Genomic DNA, 21,011 nt, shown 5'->3' with positions numbered 1-21,011 from the left:
TGTACTGTCAGCGTTTGCTGTTGAACTAAAAGGAAATCTGTTTTTATCAGCTCCACAGATCATGCTATCTATGTAATTAGAAACATCTTTTTTTAATCAGTTTTTTCTGTTCTAATCAGTTAAGAAAAAAAATCACTATTTCTACAACAAAATGAAAGCTTTACATAAATGACACCTATATGCGACAACATGCCGTCAGTGACAGACAGTGGGTATGCAGAGTTAAGGTGAGAGCTAAATTTCCTCTCACACAGTTACCGGAAATGACTTTCACACTGTTAGGTGCGACAGTGATTTACCAAATTTGCCGTCTCTCTCTTTTCCAACACAAGATGGTGTAACTGTTGATGGGAGCTGTGAAGAATGATACAGCTGCACAGGAAGGTGATTTTTTTTTTTTTTTTTAAATATGGTAGTCTTCAGGAACTCTGACATCCATTCATTCATTTTTTTGTGCTTATGCAGGAGACAGTACCTAATTCCAGGCGCACATCTCCCCAGCACACTTTCTGGTTCATCCTGGAGGATCCGGTGGCGATCCCAGACCAGATGAGATATACAGTACCGGTCTAAAGTTTGGGGTCACCCAGACAATTTCATGTTTTCCAGGAAAACTCACACTTTAATTCATATGCCAACATAACAGCACAAGGGTTTTTTAATCATCAATTAGCCTTTCAACACCATTAGTTAACACAATGTAGCATTAGACCACAGGAGTGATAGTTGCTGGAAATGTTCTTCTGTACCCCTATGGAGATATTCCATTAAAAATCAGCCGTTTCCAGCTAGAATAGTCACTTTACCACATTAGCAATGTCTATACTGTAGTTTTGATTAACTTAATGTCATGTTCACTAGAAAATACCTTTTTAAGTGAGCCCAAACTTTTGAATGGTAGTCCAGTGGGTTTTGGGTCTACTCCAGAGTCTGCTTCCACCTGGGTGTTACCAGAAAATCTCCACAGGAAAACTTCGAGGCATTTTAATCAAATGCCTGACCTCAACTGGCCCCTTTGGACGTGAAGGATCATTGATTCCACTCCGACCTTCCTCAGGATGTCTGAGCTCTTCAGCCTATCTCTAGGGCTGAGCCCAGCCAACCTGCGAGGAAACTCATTTTGGCCTCTTGTACCTGTAATCTTCTTCTTTCAGTCTGCAGTGGACGCCTCAGACTCATAGATTATCAAGATATCTCAATGTACGAATAAAAGATCTGAGCTAGTCGCCTCTGTAGGGACAAGTAACTGAATTTCTTACTGGCAAAAGTCTCATTCTGCCTCCAAACTTTTTAAAATCCTTCAACTATTATTGATTGATTGGCAGTCCAGTAGATGATGGACTGCTGGTTGCAATTTGTGTTGGAACTTGTTTGTCTTATTTTCCATGGCAAAACTATATACACTACAGGGGCAGCTGGTCAATAGAGGGCGCTAGGGCGCCGCCCCCTCTGTCTCACATCATGTAGAGTCACAGCCATAGACTGTATATAAAGTGGACGTAGCATCTGGCTCCAGAATTGAAGCCAACCCGGAAGTGTCAAAAACTTGCAATATCATGCCGTCCGCTAGGGTTGGCTCCAAAAAGCTTTTTCTCCATAGACCCCAATTCATTTTTGGAAAAAATAAAATTTGATAGACTGATTTTCTACAGCTCAGGATTTTTTTCCTGTTAGTTTTCATGGTCAAAATGAGAGATCAGGTGGCCGATCTTAAAATAAGTCAATACTGAATTTTAAATAAATCGTTAAAGTTGGCGGAGCAAGGGGGCGTGGCTATACTTGATAGACAGCAACAGAAGCCTCTGCGGTAAAATGTGGGCGGGATAAGAGAGTCCTCAGCCAATCCTGCCCCTAGGTGCTCTCCGGTCCAGTCTGTTTGATGACGCTTTTTACGTCACTGGCTCCAAAAAATCCAAAACGGCGACCAGAAAGTAGCAAAATCCAGGCTTCATTTTCTCGGCGTTGAAACCAACGGGTGACGTCATGGTTAGTTTACGCCGGGTCACAGCCCTTCCTTTAATAAAACGTTTTTAAAATTACATTTACATGTATATCCTATGTTTTTAACAAGCAAAATGGATAATAGAGCCTGTAGAGAGTTACTAAAATGTATAATTTGTAATAAAAAGTCAGATTAGAAACGTCCGACGTTGTCTACAATTACTAATAGTGGAGATATATGGCCGGGGTGCACTCATCTTTCCCCATTGACTCTCGTTATAACTTTGACATGCGCAGTTCGTTTCTCTTCAATACAAGAGATAGGAGACAGCAGGGCGCAGGCTGTCGCTCATCTTCAGCAACACAGAGTTCAGGAGTTGCAATGGTGCTGTGGCTCTGTACCAGCTCTTCATGACCAACAATCTTCAGGACACCTTCTCAGAGACTGTGTCTCTCCTGAAGATCCTCATCACGACTCCAATGACAACAGCTGAATCTGAGAGGTACTCAGGGCCGGATTGACCGAATGAATGTTTGACCGAAGGGCTGGTCCACATGTGGGCCGGTGCGATGGTATTTATTAAATAATTTTGTTTATTGGACACTTGATGCCTGTATAGCTCATCAGGTTAAGCAGGTGACCCATGTACAGGGGCTGGTCTCCGATGCAGCGGCCCAGGTTTGAATCCTGCCTAATGGCCCTTTGCTGCATGTCTTCCCCCTACTTTTCCCCCCATTTCCTGTCACTCTTCACTGCAACTATCACAATAAAAAGGCAAAAAAAAAAAAAAAAAAGTTTATTTATCCATATGCGGCCGAATGGGATGAGCGTCCAACCATTCATCAGCCCTGTACAGGCCCGCAGGCCCACATGCGTCACACACACGCATGCTCAGCCCCACACGGGCCCTGGAGGTGCTTCTCAACACTAAAAAAAGTCAAGACCTTCCTCAGGAACACGATGCCGCAGGATCGTCTTAATGCACTGGCCATGCTCTCTATGGAAAAGAAACTTGTCAGGGAGACCCCAGATTTTAACCATAGAGTCATTCAGAAATTTACATGTCTCAAAGACAGAAGAGCAAAACTTGCATACAAAAAAATAACACAGATGTAGAGGTGCTGGCTTTAATCTCTAAAATGTGAGGATTTACTTTTTTGTCATTTAATAATGTAAATAGAAATGTTAGTTGACACAAGTGGCACTTTAGACTGAAAGCCTGTTGATTTTCATATGTTCTGAAATCTGAGGAATTCCTGTTTTTCTTCATTTTCATTGTAAATATTTAATGTTAGTTGACAGAAGCACTTTGGGCTCAAAGCCTAAGATAAGATAAGATAGGTTTTATTTGTCACATGCACAGTTATACATAGTATAATGCCTAATGGTTTCAGTATTTTGTTTTTTCAGGCAAAGTGACAAATTTTTATTGCTTTGATCTTAAATATGCAGATTTGCTGTTTTCTCATTGTCATGTAAGGTTGTTAATGTAAAAGTTATCTCACAGAAGCACTGTCTGCTTTCAGCCTTATAATTAGTTTTTTTTTTTTTTAACAAAATGTCCAATGTTTGTTGGTTTCACAGGTATGGATTTGCTTTTGTTTATTTGAGTATGCAAATATAAATATGTTGTCCCAAAGACTTTGCTGGACAGAAGAAGCACTTGGCACTATTTGAAGCTGGAAGAATGAATTTTCTTTTTTTACTTTTGAAGTAAAAAATAGATTTGCATATTTATACATTCTTAATTTGTTTAATTATAGAAAAGGAGATGTTAAGGGTTTGTGTGTACCAATTACACCTTATCTGGAGCAAATCATATCAAACACTGGGGAGATAAATTCAAATTCACTAGCTGGTAACATTTATGTGCATTTAATTGTCTATTTGACTCAGCAGTAGTGCTTAGGTGTACCCTCATAGTGGTGCATAGTAATAGCACATCAAAAGGCTGTGAACGTAATTTACATCAATTCTTGTATTCCAGTGTTGCCGACTCTGCTATTTGGTTTGGTAAATTAAGTGCGCCCCCCGAAGAGAAAAATTCACCAGCCGCCACTGATACACTATCAGTCAAAAGCTTGGGCACACCTTTTTATTTAATTATTTTGTACACTGTAGATTAATACTGAAGATATTAAAAAGAGAAAAGAGTACATTGAATTATGTTGTAAACCAAAAAGTGTTAATCTTAAGTATCTTACGCTCCATTTTCCCATCACTCTTGAACAAAATCTTGTGATACTTAAACTCCTTTGCTTGGGGGCAGCAAACTTCCTCCCAATCCCAGATGGAGCAATCGACCAGAGATTCATGTTTAGGGCTTGAAGTTGATGGGTTTCATCCCTGTAGGAACTAAACTTACCCATATTTGCAGAAAACGGAGTCTCAAAACAACAAGAGTGAATATTTGAAACGCAGGTTTGATGGTGTGTTGCACCTGCTTGATGTTTGCTGAAAAAGAGATGAAGAGCCATTGTCTATGGAGGTCTTTTTGGATAGAATTTTTATGCGCATCATCACATCTGAATCTTTAGTGCATTGGTCGAATAAACACCTGGTTATATTGCTGAGAAAGAATCTGTGTCTGTGAGAGGATTTTAAAGAGACAAAATTACACCATGTATTGCATGATGAATTTCAGTGTCACAGATGTGTAAACTCGCACATACCAGCAACGCTGTAACCTTCCCTGCTTTACAGCACGAACTATAGTACATACCAGCGCTGCCGAGCGTCCACCCGACTGATTTAATCCACACTCTCTGGTGCTGTACAGGAAGGAGCTTAGTAATTGTAGGAAAACAGCCAAATCCCTGCAGATACTGTACTACCAGGGAGTTGTTTGAATCTTCTCACAGCATTGATATTACAATCACACATTTCGTGGCAGGTTGTTTGAAAAGTTTCTTAGGGAAGCCTGAAGCATAAATATTCTTTGAACACTAAAGATCAATTGTCTTCAGTGATCAAAAACTACAGCGCTGAACTGATCCCCTTTGAAGTTTGAGGCAGTGCTGCTGAAGGCTCCTGATTTCAAACATTGCTGATTCAGTGACATTTGGTAACCCCTGCAGTGCATTATCACACTCTAATCTATTTTGAATAATACAAGTATGCCGTCTTACAAACGCTGCCTCGTGCGTTGTTGTACGCAGCAGTTATATTGGGATGCTGGCGGTAAAAAAATAAATATATATGTGGTCTGTATTTCCATTTTCTCCCCCCTCAGTCAGAGTCTTTTCCAGGTCAGTCTATCCCTAAGCTTTCAAAGTGTATATATTTATACACCCCAATACAAATCCTGAATCCTGATGTTCGTATTTTTGCTTGCTCCGATATTTGATTCATATATTTCTTATACTTTTTTCCCTGTCATATAGTGTTGGCATGATGTCATGCAAATGTCATCATTAATGTACAAGTCTGCGTCCTGTGCCGCTGATGGAAACTGCTTGTAATCAGGTCTGTGGATTATCAGAATTAGCTTTGACATTTCAAAGTAACTTGGCAACAGAAATCTTTTCCCAGAAATAAAGAAAAACAAAAACTCTTTCTGGTGATTTGAGCACCACTCAGCTGTTGTTTGCTCTGTTTGTTGTGCCGAGGCAACAGCGGACAGAAACTTCACGCCCAAACCGTCAGCATGATTAGATACTGTAAGACTGCAGGTAGCTATGTAAAATATGGGGATTTTTAAAATATTTTTGCAAGCACGCCCTCCTTCTTCTTTGCCTCTTGTGATTTCTCTGATGTACCCATTTTCATATTTTGTGTGACTGCTGGCAGAAGAATGACGGCGTCAGCGTTTCGGTTTGTAACACCTCATTATACTGAGTTTAAACTAGTGAGCGTGTTTTCTGCGACTGAGTTGGAGGGCCAACTCAAGGTCACCAAATGGGGAAATTACACTGGCAGTGGTTTAAAGAGTGGGATGAGAAAGCACATTACGCTGTGAAAATACGGTTTGCCAAGAATTTGAGCCTAAGGTTGTAATAATCTGTACCAAAGTGCAGCTCTGCGCCAGACTGCAACTCCTGCCGACTTCACATGGTCTCCATCTTTGGATGCTCATCAGGCCCTCAATATGTCTGACCTTTACATGATGAACCGCGTGAGGGCACAGTTCTGACATATCGTTTTGTCTTGGGAGTCTTTGGCAAAGAGGCTCAACTCTCCTCAGTGCAAGAATGCATGACAGAGTTGTGGGGTTTTTGAAAGGCCACTGTCCATTGTCAGAACATTTAACAAGCAACCAGGACACGCCGTGTGAGCTCGGCCCCATGAATCACGTCTGCTCACCCACATCACGCCCCTTTATTTGCTCTAATGTGTTCTTATCTTGAGGATAAAGAGAAAACATTGAGTTGTCTCGGTGACAGCACGGAGTTGTTGCCGCACTCGGCCCTTCTTTCTCGTTTCTTTTCCAAAGTGATTGCTTTGAGATCCATTCGGCCACCGTGAACTTCATGTGTGCTCACATTTCCTTGTATTGTTGATGCACAATACCCTGGAAGCTGGAGGCTGTGGATCACAACCCCATCGCCAGACAAGCACAGTGATAGTGGGTCAGTTACAAGACACAGATTATGCTCATATTCATATATATTTTTCATTCTAAGACTCTGTTGGTGTTTCTTTGCATGTTTTACAGTTCCTCTAGACTTTTACCAGCTCTGGATACACAAAAAAACCTTGCAATAGCAGTTGCATTTTACTTTTTCTCCCTCACTCTTTACTCAAAATGTCAACTTCTGAAATTAGAATCTAAACCTAGAAACAGCCTCAGTTGAAAAAGCTGCAGAACAGATGGTGGTTTGTGGACATGCATGAATGATCAGTTTGGTGGGGAAGCAGAAATCCACTGTAAGCACGGTTCAATGTTTCCCATCATTAATGACAGATTAGTTTCAAAACAGGAGCTTTTCATATTCATTGACATTGTTAAAATTAGTGTTTGTACAACATCTGCACACGACATGCTATTTTGCTCAGTTGTTCAAAAACTGTAATTTTGTGATCGTATTAAATTTGCTCTTCTTCTACAGATCTTCCCTGTTTTGTCGGTGCAGATGATAGCTTGAAAAATCACTGAAAAAATAATATTATTTACTTGTTAACCATAAAAAATGGCTCAAACTGTAATTTGTGTCAACAAAACAGTTCTCAATTGCAATCATAGATTTTTATTAGTGACCTCACGGCAGATTATTTTTTCTATTTTGCATGCAAATTCTAATGTATTCCGGATGTTTTTTTTTGTTATTTTTCAATTAGTTTAGCAAAAAGTCATTCAAAGGTGTTAATTTTTTTGAGGTCATTTTTAAATGTTTTGAATAAATTAGTAAATTAATTTTAAAAAAGGTTTTGAGGTACATTTAATAACTGTTCTTGAACAGTTTTTATTGTAAGATTTTAATGTTTTTTTTCCCCCCGGCACTTTTGCTAACAACATTAGCAAACATTTGTTTTGTTCTGTGTTCTTCCAGGACTAATTCAGCTCTTCTTGGTGAGAGTTAGGTGAGAAGATTTGCTTAAAATTTGCTCAACAACAAATAAAACCTGATCAATATCTAAAACAAACCATGATCTAAAGCTTCAAGCTCAAATGATCCGCTTAAAGTTTATTTTTATACCAAAGCTAACACGAACTACCATTACTGTTTGTCTAGGAAATAGGAGAAAATAGTTGTTACATATCATAAAACCTCCGTAATATAGTTGTAATAATTATGCGATTTCTTCTTAAGTGACCTAAAACTGGCAAAGACCCCCATAGTCCTTGAATTCTGAAATGTCATCAGTGAGTTCTTTTGTTCCGATTCTTGCAGCACCGGAGTCATTTACTTAGAGTGAGAGAAAAACACATTTGGAAACCTTCAGCTTCAGCTCCTTGAAGACGCGTGGAAGCGTTGGCGTCTTTAAAAGAAAAGACGTTCACTTCAAAGTCAAGCGATGATTTTGGGCTGTGTCAAAGCACCAGCACGACTTCCAGGAGCAGGGGAAAAAAATAAAAAATAAAAAATAAAAAATACAGCAAACAAGAACTGCACATACTCGTTCTTGACACTTTGTGGGAAGTCATCATTTGACAATTTCAGATAACGCAGTTTATTTATTTATTTTCAAATCCACACAAGTGCAGTGGTAACATTACAAAAAAAAAAAAAACAGCTTCAATCTCAAGAAACTCCAGCGCAAAGCTCCAGCTCTGTGCTTTTATCTCTGTTTTTCTGAGCCATATTTATTTACTGAGGAGCTCAGAAAGGTGCTCGTAAAGTCTGATCAGAACACGTCTTCATATGAATGATTACAGGCTGATCTCAGAGTCGCTTCATCGACTCCTCTTAACATGAAAATGCATCATTGTCCAAAGTGCACGGCCCTCATTAGAGAGGATAGCTCGCTCTGCTGTGGTTTTCTTGCTTTTCGTGCGTATTTCTCAACTGAGTGTTGTTGATAGACCGGTTTTAATAATGCAATACTCAAACAACTTTGATGCTGTAAGACACTAAGGCTGACAATTGTGGTGGAGCTCATTGTAAGTCCCAGTTATGTCAGCAAACATTACTAATGCTCTTACATTTGGAGCCCATGTAGTGCAACTTGTCATGCATTTCAGATTGATTCTTTGTTGCCTGCACATAGCTATAAAACGTCTCTGCCAACCGCAAGCCATTAAAGCTGTGCCCATTTCACAGGCTGAGAGAACAGACGAGCCTTGTTATGGCTTCTACCTTTTCTCTCCCATTTCCAGGCGCCGCGTGACGTCATCCGGGGTAAAAATTACTGCACTTGTGCACAAACAGAGCTGTTAAAATCTCATGTTAAAAGGGTGATTTTCTCTAATTTACCTGGCGTTGTGTTGTTTCAAAGTGCATAATGCGTCATTTTCAGCTCTTACTTTTGAAAGAGAAACAAGACACACGATTGAAGATAGTGATCATTTTCCCCACATCAAACTCATCTGACATCGCTGGAGGTTAAAGTTCTACGAAATCGATAACCGTTTTGTGATCAGAGTTGCAGCACAGTGGAAAATTCCAGCTAGTCATCAAGAGGCATGAATTCATTCAAAAACTGTTAAAAGCAAACACTGAATAATTTATATTCTGTCCTTAGAAGTAGCTCAGTTAGAAGCATGTTGACGGCTCAAAAATATCATTAATTTCGCTTTCACTCTTTCAGTTCGCTCTCTTGATCAAATTGGGAGCACTATAGCACGCTCCATGATGAACTTAAATGAGTCTTAACTTCCCAACTTCAGCTGCTTCAAAATCTAAATTAAAAGCTCTCCCCGTGCCTCGGATCGAGTCATTTTCTCTGCCGCATTTATTAAATCTGAGGCTTTTCAAAAAGGAAAAATGCTCAAACTGTGCTATGATTTCCTATTATTCCCTCGTCTACACTACTTAAATTAAATTTTATACCCTTTTTGATTCTTATCATCTCTGTGACTGTGATGTTTTGGAGGACTCAAAGTTCCATCCTGTTTCAGAGTTTCTGTTGAAGTAAGTATACCTTGTATAAATGTAACCTTCAGAGTCTGTGTATGGTTTGTTTTTGTGTCTGATTTGAGGTTAACATTTTGGGAAATGCACCTATTCCTTCAGAGTTAGATGGGGTGATTGATACTTCTTGTGTGTTACAAACCTGCAGCTAAAAATGAAAAACAGATCATGTAGTTCTACCAAAAGTTCAAAACAAAATCTGCCTAGAATCTCTTCTGTAGCTGTGCAAATTAAGATATTATGTCTTTGGCAAAATGTATGGGAATTCTCATATTTGCTTCTCAGTTTGTATTCTTAAATAATTTATATGCATATAATGCTTTGCTCTTCGGATAGAGTCTGGCTATGCACTCCCCTATTCCCAGTATTTATGCTAAGCTAAAGTAAATGCCTGCTTGTTGTAGTGTTGCATCTCTGCCAAAAACTGAATAAGCATATTTCCCAAAGTCGAACTACCGCTAAACTTGTTCTGACTTTATGGCCGTAGTGGACCCTCAGTGCTAAAGTTTGCAGCAGATGTCCGCTGACTTTTCTTTTTTTTCATTCTGTGCATGCATGCATGCAGCCTCTCCTTCTTCAAATGAAGAAATATACTCTAGACTCATAGAGTAAAACTCCATGAGGAAGAGTAATCAGAGCAGAGAGCTGGCTGGAGTGAGCAGCAAATATCTTAAAATATTTAATATATGGGTTGGGGGTTGAGAGTCGCTGAGCAGGGAGACAGTAAAAGATAAGAGAAGGTGTTGGACTGATACTGACTGAATGAGCCCATTTTCTCTGAAAGCATGAAAGTAATGACACAATGGAAATGCTTTAATAAGTCACATTAGACTAAAGCAGAGCCGCTGTGATTGCAGAAAGCTTTGCAACGATCTATGATAATATCCCTGCGAGATTCCATCCCAGGCAGGCAGAGGCAATCTCAGTGGCTTTTGCATTTGCTCTGATTATTGTCTCCTGTTCTCCAAAGTAAGGCTATTAGATTCGCAATTACAGAGAGTTATATTCAAGAATCATTCGCCATTTTTTCCCCAAAATGCCTACACATTACGGGTCAATGAGGCATTATATCAACAGAGCACGTCCACCATCTATGTTTACGACAGCGATGGCACTTTACTCACACCCTGAAAACAAGCATGACAGCTTTACGGTTCCATTTCATTAGAGACGCCCTCGTAAATCTCAACCTTGCATTAATAATTACATCTAAACAGGCAGCACAATGTGCGGTATTGATCAACAAGTCAAATGAAGGCATAATTTTTGTGATACATAATGGCAACACCAGAGATTAGAGCGGTTTAAATACTGTACAAGTGTGCAAACCTTTCCATTATCTTATGTCCAGAGCGGGAACAGATGTGAGATCATTTTTTAATGTTTCACATTTAAAACTTGCACAGACTCCAGAATGTATTAGATGGAAAACAGGCAAAGCAAAAACAATAGACACAGAAAGGGGGGAAAACAAAAGAAATTCATTGCAGAGATATCAGTTTCTTACATTAAATGCATGAAGTAAACAATAAACACATTCCGTCTGTATTGTGAAGCCTTTCTTACTTGCTTCAAGTTGCTTTTTCCCACATATTAATAGTCAAATAAATGATTTTAGGAATGAAATACTAATCATTTTCACCACCTGCTGGGTCTTTTTTTCAAGCTTCAGGAGCTGTGTGCTATTTATATTTGAGGCTGATGGGCTCTGGGATTTGGCAAGAAAGACAAAAGTGGCGAAAGTTTGGGTAAGTGGTGGTCATTTGGCAGAGCTCCCTATTGTGCCGTGCTCTCCTGAACACGCTGCCAGGCACATTCGCTCAGCTGAATAAGGACTTAATTATCTGAGTTACAGACTCAGACTGACTACATTTATCAGGCATCTTGGAGAGCATGTCTGTTATCACTGCGTACCCCTTCTTCTCCTTTGGGGGCTCCCTCGGGCGCCGTCCTTTACACTGAATTGACTTCCTCTGTGATCCCACATTTAAATGGAAGGCAGCGAGCAGAGCACAGTCCTCTGCCAACACCAACCAGTTGTTGTACTTGCAAATATGCAGCCTCCGTAACAGTTTGCATGTTATCATTTGTCTTCCAGATTGATTTTTTTCTCTCCCCCCCAACAAAAGACCATTTAAATATAATGCTGGATAGCAAATGACTTGGTAGTTTGGAATATTGCTGCAGGGGGAAGCCGCTGTGGCAACAAAAAAAATCATCGACTGACATAAACTGCAAATCACCACCAAAAGACTATTTACCACATCTGTTCATAATTCAGCACTCAAATACTTGAAGATTTTTAAGAAAGCTGTTTATTTGCCTTTTTTTTGTAGAGTTGGATGATGAGAAGATGCAGTTCTTCTAACTGTCTGTTAAATTAAAGCTGTAGTCAGCAGCTGGCTAACTAGCTTAGCTCAAGAACTTGAAATGGAAGAAACCTTGCTCTGCATAAAAGTGCTATAAATCAGCATGAATGAACGTGTTATGTCACATCTGATTAATGAAAAACCTGCGTGTAAAAATGCAAGTTCACCTTTTTGAAGGGGGGTTATGCATTAAACTGTCTCATGGACTATCTTGGAGTCTCCTCTAGTTGCCTGGCAACTGGTTCTGGATAGGAAATACAGTATTTTGGCGCATTACGCAGACATGTAAGTGCTAACAAAGCAATACAGTGTTCTAGAAATGACAGTTTTTATGTAACTAAATTGCTTTCTCGTGCCATTTAGGTGCAATGTTCCAGTTGTCTATGCCTTCCAAGCTAACCAAGTGTAGCCAACCAAAACCATCAACAAAAATTCATAATGCTTTAGTCACTAAACTGGATATTGTACAACATGATTTGGATATTTTGGTATGGAAAAATATCTAGATTTTAATCATAATGCATGCTGACATACATTCAGTAGCCATATACGCTATCATTCAAAAGTGGGGTCACTTCGAAATGTCCTGTTTTGGAAAGAAAAGCATTTTGTTTTTCAATGATGATAACATTAAATGAATCAGAAATACAGTCTAGACATTGTAAATGTGGTAAATGATTATTCTAGCTGAAAATGTCTGATTTTTAATGGAATATCTACATAGGAGTACAGAGGAACATTTCCAGCAACCATCACTCCTGTGTTCTAATGCTACATTGTGCTAACTAATGGTGTTGAAAGGCTAATCGATGATTAGAAAACTCTTGTGTAATTATATTAGCACATGAATAAAAGTGTGAGTTTTCCTGGAAAAAAAGAAATTGTCTGAGTGACCCCTAACTTTTCAACAGCAGTGTATTTGAGACTTACCCAATGCATGTCACTTCTTCTCATTCTGTTAATAAAACATTTAATGCTCAATGATGCTTTTTGTAATATTGTTTGTTGAATTGCAGTTGCAAAGAAATGCAATGTTTTGGTGACAGGCCTAATGAAGGTCTTTGTCAAAGAACTTCTCCTTTAATATGATAGCAGCTGACGAGACATTTTAAGCCTTTGCAGTTCTATTTTCTACCTGTATTTCCTGATTACAGCATCAAGATACAGAAAAGCTGTTTTATGTTTTCATGACTAACACCTTTTTAAATGACTTGTGATGACTTCTTTTTGCAAACAAGAATAGTAAGTAGAAAGATTCAGTGGTACATTGATATTTCCCCCCCCCGCCATGTGAGTGCTTCATTTCCTGGCATAGAATAGTAGTCTTTTATATTTTTGCATGAGAACAATGCAGTTCAAATCCCTACCTTGCTTGCATGTTAAACAATACATTCGTCACCCCTGAGGGTGGCAACCGACCACAGCGGTATCCCAGGAGCTGGTACACATCTTCCACCACTACTGCTTAATTAGTTGACTGTGTGCCTGGAGACCTGTTCTGCACTTGACCTTTCTGAAGGTAAGGCAAGCAGCACATGTTCAACAGACCAGAGGAAATGAGGTGAGGGGAAAAGGTTTCCACGTTGGTACATGTGTGTACATACAGCAGGCGTGCACGTGTGGCTGAGTTCTCCCCCTTTTTTCTCCACAAGAGTGCATGGCGTCTTTAATGGGAAAGTTTTCATTAGCGTGGCACAGCGCTTGCCGGTTGTGTTACATCAAGCATGAAGGAACTGCAGAGACACTGATACATCCTGAGAAAATACCAACATGCAGTGGAAATAAATCGATTTTTCGTACATCTTTTAATTTCGAAGAAACAGCTCCAAGTACTTGAAGATGCACATTGATAGAACATGTTCCGGGAGAAAACCTCGGGGAATGATGACATATTCAAAAGGTGCATTGATGCAGGTAGAGGTTGGCTCGCATACCATTTTAGTATTTAATGAGATTTCCTCTGGAGGGGTTTCTGGCTGCCAAGTTTCAAATCATCTAAAAGGAAGTCTGCTCATCTCATTGTCCATTGGAGAAAAGGAACATCCTCATTATCCTTCATGGCTTTGGCTCATTAAAGGGAACGAGGAGTTGTCTCGATATAAATACTTCAACGCTGTCCCCCTCCACTAAAAAAAAGAAGTCTTCTAGGAGAAAATGTACATTCCAGCAAAAAAAAAAGCAAGGAGGGAATCAGCCAGCGTTACATCTGGAAATGTCAAGTGGCTTCAGGAACATAATAGAAAACATGGTGCATTACACACAAGAATCCTATAAATATTCCAACATATTTTTAGCTTTTTTTCCCCTAAGATTGAGTTTTTGTTACTTTTTTGATGCAGTCTATAGTTACTTTGCTTTCTGGGACACAGCACTTTTGCAAATGTTTTTTTTTCCTTCTTCTTTAGATGTCTTCCCTACAATGGAGATATTACACACACAAGCTTGTAAAGTTTGTGAAGTTTCAAGGTTGGAGTCTCAGTAGAACTTCACTAGGTTTTCAAAGCGGGTGTTCTAAAAGCCCTCCGATGCTTTGGAATCCACAACAGGCGACTGCAAAACACGTATTTGAATAGCGCCTCATTATTTCCATTTATTTATTAAAATGGAGAATAAATGCAACACGGTTGTAATGGATTTCAGCACACGCCGTTAGCTATTTCTGATGAGCAGCGGAGGTGTGTTTTACCTCTGAGTCTTGCAAAGTTCATGACATTTACAGCAGCTTCTTTGGTATTTACTTTGAAGGTTAGAATGGTCAGTCAGATAGCATTTAGTTACCCGGTGAACCTTTGTTTTGTCATAATGAGGAGTTAATACAATATATGCGATCAATGAACTGCATGATTGCAGCGGCTGCATCTGTGACTTTGCAGGTGGAGGTTGCCTTTGATACTGTAAGAAAGCATGAATAGTAAATGAGCACAAGCTATTTTTCATGTGCAACAAACTGCCTTCTGTTACAGAAATGTGGATATTCCCCAAAAAAGTTACCCAGAAACACAGATAGAAGCCACATGCTGAACGGATAACGCATCAAAGTGTTCACTGAGCATCATATGGCGGAAACGGTGTGGGAGTTTTCCTCAGTGCCATGTCATCCAGCCCTAAGCATTCTTGGGGAAAAGTTATAATTAACTGAGCTGAGATAAAGTTGAGCTTATTGCTAAACTGGCGTGTCTGCTGATGGCTCACTAAGTAGCAGGCGGCTGCAGACAGCATTGGCAGGTTAATCAAAAATTAATGGCGAATATCACAAATGACAGTTTAAATACTGCTGTTGGCCGACGGACATGTGCTGCAGGAGGGCAGTCGGAATGCAAGAGAATATCTCATTTCCTTAATATGGAAGGTCACATTGTCACATTTGCACATTAGTCTAAGTGCGACTAGATAGGGCTGCTGAATTCACAGCCCTGCAGCAGCGGATTAAACAATGAGAGAGAAAAGCACACCTATGAAAAGAGAAGTCAAAAACACTTTTCAAATGGCACATATGCAGGAATTAGCATGGCCGGTAGCACAGCAGCTCAACTTGTTTCAGTCACGATGCTATCCTCACATTATTTTATCAGAGATAAAAATACATAACGTATTAATAAGTTATATCATTATATACTCAAGATGATCACTGCAAAACATTTTCAGTTGAAGTTATAAGAATGATGCATGTTTCCTCACTGCCACGTTTCATTTTGAACAGAAACAGATGGTGATTGTTTGTTTTTCTTGTCTGGAATCTGTAGCTTTGCTCTTACACTTCACATAATATATTGTGTTGTAAATGTGCATACAGGCAGCTAAGGTTGTATTATTGTGCTAACATTTAGTTTTTGCAAAGCTCGATTCCTTGTTGGTCTGCACTTTCAGCGTAAATTATTAACGGCAGCTCTGATTGGCTTTAGGGTGGGAATCCAGGAGGCTAATGTAGCCAGTTAGCACAAGCACAATCAAGTATATCAAAAAAAGGAATCTTGAAATTAATGAGATCAATGACATGTGTGGCATGACTTGGAAAGGAATATCTTGTCTTCTAAGAAGCTCAATACAAACTTGTCAGTACAACTATCTTATATTTTACTTGTATTGTGGTTAGTCAGGTGGATTCCTGCTGAAATGTGCAGGTGCATCCTTAAATCACACGGATGAAAGTGTGATCACAGCTAAGGCAAGCTTTGCTTTTGAAGAATTTCACTATGAATCATAGAGTTAAAATGCCTGCATGTCCCTGTGACAGCGAGTTTGATTAGCGTGTTTGTAATGGAATCCTGTATTTGCTCTCATTTACATTTTTTCAGTAAATTTGTCACTGTTGCCTATGAGCTATTGTTGACAATAAGGAGATAAATTTCATAGCAGAATAATTGACAGACTGGTTTTATTATTCATTTGACATTTCGCCGCGACTTCATGTCGAGTGCTCATTTTCACAGTAAAGACAGTGGTTTATTTTCAGCGGAAATAGTGAATATATAAGCAATCTAGGCCATGAATATTCAAACTGTGTCATTATTCTATGTGTGGTGTGGCGAAATGATAGGAAAGCATGGTGATGGTTACTTGTTAGTGATTTGGTTAAGGAATCGGTTGCCTGTTGCTGAATTAGTCTATATTGCAAGGTCTCTGTATATGTTTTAATTACCTGAATGACCCAGCATGATGTGAAATCCTTTAAACTCTGAATAAGATATTAATTTATATTAATCTGATCACTTTACAGCACACATAGCTCAATAAACTTATGTTTTTAAACATTTTGTTAAAAATACCCTTATTTATATCTTAGCATGTTTCCAGAGGTAGCCATTTTTCACAAAAAAACAGCATTATTTCTTAATGGTACATTCAATCCCACTTGAAATCTTGTCCCACAGTTTCATAGAATTTGATATTAAATGGCCTATAAAACTCCCGCAGCTGCTCTATGACCTCCTGGTCGATCTGCACGTGAGTCCTGCCCTTGGATTTGCCGAGGCATCGCGGCTGGCTGCTGCTCTCTGGCTTCTTCAGACAGGGAAAACCTTTGGTTCGATTAAAGTAGAAGTGCTTGTCTGTGATTATTCGTTTCAACCCCAAGAAGTCCTGAACCCGGCCCATTTCTCCGGCCGGATCCGTGATGAGCCGCTCGCCGCTCACAAAGTGCATCTGCGACGGGCGAAAGTACTGCAGCCAGTTCTCCAGGTGCAGAATGTACATCCCAATCCGAATGGCGTTCCAGGAGGTGTCGACAAGGCCTAAGCTTCCGTTCTTAAAGGCCAGCTCTTCAAACGTGGGGATATCAGGCTTCTTGGAAAGAGTCTGTGTGTAGTCGGAGATGGCTCTTGTGACTGGGTTGCGCACTACAACAATCAGCTTGGTCTCGGGGGACATGCCGGCGATGCGTCTGGGTGCCTCTCTGGTGACAAAGTAGCTGGGAGTCTTCTCTAATGTGATCTGGCTGTCTAGTGTTCGTGGCATTAGTCCCCTTGGGAGGCAAAAACAAAGAATAAAGCACATGAATGAGTCAGCAAGAGTTGTTGTTTTCCTGTCCAGGAACATTTCCAAACGCTTTTTCTTTTCTTATTTTGTTTCGTGGATGACAAATAAAAATATATCAGGTGGAAGTTGAACAGTACTGCCTGTCACTTGCATCACAGAAGATCTAAAAACTAGTGTTTGGAGAAAGATCTTAGCAATACAATAGTGAAGAGAGTCAGTTTCTAGTAGAAGTAATACTGTTACAGATGCATTAATGACTTGCAGCTGGTAATTCATTTTGGCTTGCAATGAAAATCGTACTTCAGATTTATGTAAAAATCCATGTCAGATGGGCGTTAACCCAAAGGTACAAGCAAATACTGGGTTTTACATATTCAATGAGATAACAAAGAAAGTTGTAGATGTGTCGAATAATTTCCAGTAACTTGTAACACTTTGATACATTGAGACAAACGCCCAAATAAACACAATGTGAATGTATTTGTTAGATATTCAGCGGTGACAGGACAGCTTGTACAACCAAAAAGCATACATCATCATTATCATCATCAGGCTGCCAAGATAATTGCTTTGCAAACCACAGGCAAATGATTGTATTTGTCATATTTGTCATGAGAGTTTTCCTTCCCACCATAATATGTCATTCTGCTTTGGCATTTTGGTTCAATAAAAGTTGATTAATAACCATCTGGTGTTGGCTGCTGAGACGATGAATACCTCGTTCACAATTCAGAGATCGGCTGCACTCCTTCATACGCCCATAGTTCTCCGTGTCCTCTGGATAGAAAAGTGGCTCCGCTGCACAATATCTCTGCAGTTTGGGTGGAATAATACTGAGATAGTTCTTTTAAAATGGTCATTAAGGTTTATGATTGCAGAAGCAGGAGAGCCTGAATTTCTAAAGCTACATTCACCCAGCGTGAATCAGGCTCTGGATCTCAGGTACGCTGCCACACAGTGCTGACGATAAATACCACACTATCCTTATTATAAGTGGAGGAAGGCTTCGATTAAAACCTAACCTTTCTCAAAGGTTTCTCTCTCTCAAGGTAGGGGTAGCCATAGGTTACCTCTAACGTCTTAGAAATATTGATCCATTTAGTTTTATTTATGAATCCTGAGTTGTTGTGCTTGGGTGCCTCAGGGCCACCAGGGAACTATTAATCTTTTATGAGAACAGCACCTTTTTGAGCAAACAGCTTTGCAACACACTGGAAAAAAAACTTGCAAGGACCTTCCAGGAGGTGCAGAATCTAAAGAGAATCTTTGGTTTTCTGTAGAAGGAACTGTCTTTGTCAATTCCGTACACAGTTTTTTTTCCCATACTTAAAGACTGTGTAGATGAGCAGAGGCTCATGTATGTGCAACTTCAAAACTGTAGCTTGGCATGTTGTAAAACTGAACCAACAGCATGAACACTAACAGTGAAAGGTCACAGATGATTCCGCTTAAAATAGTACATACTCTCCGCAGCCACCTGGTGTCGAATACACAACAGCACCATTCTGTAGACATCATGTTCACACACATGCCACAGCAGGATGACGACAGAACGGAGGCATTCATGGAAAAGATGGGGATGATAAGGTAGCAAAGTATGTCACACAGGGATTTTTTTTTCACTCAAAACTGCTTGTTTCGTTTGGTTACAGAATATAAAGCCCAGAGTGAGTCTCCTCTATCAGATAAAGTTGCAACATCTGCTGACTTACGTTGAGTTATTGATTTTTTCAGCTGTTATGTTTGTTTACTCCCAGTGAGTCTTAGCACCGGAAAAAAATTACACGGCTGTTACACGGAAACTATAAAACACAGAAGAAACTCATATTGACAAGCGGGAATATGTGCGTAAAAAAAGACTCAAGTTCAGAAACTAGCAGCATTATTATTATATACTAGTGGTGGCACTTGATTAAAAAAGTTAAATCAATTAGAAGCTTTGAAATTAATTAACCGTGATGAATCTAACTTTTGTCAAATAGCAATATTTGATAATAATAATAAGCAAAATTTTTCAATTCAACTACATTTTGATTGACGACTGAATCAATGAAAAGACATTTACGGGAACTTAAACAACAAAAATGTTTGTTTCATTTATATTTATCTGCATTTTTCATCATCCAGATTACTGCAAACTCAAAGTGAAATTATAATGATTATATTCAACAAGCAATTTCAATGTCTTCAAAAGTCGTCTATTGTGGGCTGGCTACACTGTTTCCCGGTACCAGGACTGTTATAGTTAAACATATGGTGTGTCACCCCGGAGCTCATTTGCATAAAGTAGTTTCATCTGTGCAAATGTGGCGCTGGAAGTGGAGGTCCAACGCATCGCGAAACTTTCGTTAAACGTTTAAACTAGCCATCGTTGAACTGAAACGAGGACAGATTCAGCAGCTTGTTTCTCGCTTCAAATGCTTTCAGAAATGCTTTTTGCTGAACAGTTTTCGCAATAAAATAGAAAGTTTGCGACTGAGCTGCCATGTTGGTCCAACATTTCTATGCTGATTCACTCAATGCATCCTGTGTATCTTCTTCCGGCAAACAGACTTTAGGTGCATTACCACCACCTACCTGGCTACAGTTTTCATCAGTGTCCCAGAAATTAGGGAAATGAGAAAGGTGCGATTAATTGCGTTCTTTTTATTTTAACATGTTGTTGTTTTTGTAACACATTCATCGTATTTAATGTGTTAAAGTCCCAGCCCTAATACATGTTCAAACGTTTGGGGTCACCCAGACAATTGCACGTTTTCCATGAAAATTCATACTTTTATTCATATGCCAACATAACTGCACAAGGGTTTTCTAATCATCCATTAGCCTTTCAACACCATTAGCTAACACAATGTAGCATTAGAACACAGGAGTGATGGTTGTTGTAAATGTTCCTCTGTACCCCTATGGAGATATTCCATTAAAAAAGTCATTTCCAGCTGGAATAGTCATTTACTACATTTACAATGTCTAAACTGTATTTCTTCATTGAAAAAATTTTTTTTTTTCAAAAATAAGGACATTTTTTTGTGACCCCAAACTTCTGAATGGTAGCGTATACAATTATCTGGAAAGTGTGAAAAAAGAAGTGGTAATTTTACCATTATTCTGTTATTTTTACTTTGAAAGACACTCTGGTGCTTTTCACAGGTTTCTGCCAAGTATTCTTCTGCCTTGTTGTCGTTGTTTTGAGGCAAAAAAAAAAATTGACTTGACTGCAAATGTGACTGTTTGAATGCACATACACTTAAAATCGAATCATTAACAGGTTTTTGCAAGGTGTTAATGCATGCAGGACACATTTGCAATCGAAATACATCTGTATCACATCCGGAGGTGTTCTGAGTCACTGTGACAGGAAAGTGTAAGTGCATTCTGTGCAGGTTTGGTAAAGAAAAACACACCCACTATCGCTGGAAAACGAGCAGCTGTCAAATGCTGAAAACATTTTTCTGGGCATCACAAATCCCTCAAAAGGATGATTTTTATTATAACATTTGGATTTATTTGGTCCAATAACTTTAGGAAAATCTTGAGAAGCTGTATCATTAAATACCTTTATCCTATTAATGTGTCGGACATGAACGCACTCTGAGACTTTCGCTCTACTACACATGTTCTATGAACCCAAAATCAGAGAAGTGTGAGGCAGCCAGTAAAAGTCCACAGATGCTGTGATAGCGTAACTGCTTGGAGCTGAATCCACAGCTTATA

At 39.3% G+C, this 21,011-nt stretch overlaps 1 protein-coding gene across 1 annotated transcript in view; it reads right to left on the bottom strand.

Annotated features, from left to right (window-relative positions):
• Positions 1 to 10,816: 10,816 nt before the first annotated feature.
• The window catches only part of hs3st2 (heparan sulfate (glucosamine) 3-O-sulfotransferase 2), a 32,522-nt gene continuing 22,327 nt past the window's right edge, over positions 10,817 to 21,011 (bottom strand). Inside the window, exon 2 of the mRNA XM_022195148.2 lies at positions 10,817 to 17,283. Within this exon, the coding sequence (XP_022050840.1) occupies positions 16,665 to 17,283 (619 nt within the window). The 3' untranslated portion in view covers positions 10,817 to 16,664. The remainder of the gene's footprint in view (positions 17,284 to 21,011) is intronic.

The sequence above is a fragment of the Acanthochromis polyacanthus genome, chromosome 21 (genome assembly GCF_021347895.1).
Source record: "Acanthochromis polyacanthus isolate Apoly-LR-REF ecotype Palm Island chromosome 21, KAUST_Apoly_ChrSc, whole genome shotgun sequence".
Lineage (NCBI taxonomy): Eukaryota > Metazoa > Chordata > Actinopteri > Pomacentridae > Acanthochromis > Acanthochromis polyacanthus.
This window is presented reverse-complemented; position numbering and strand designations above follow the sequence as displayed.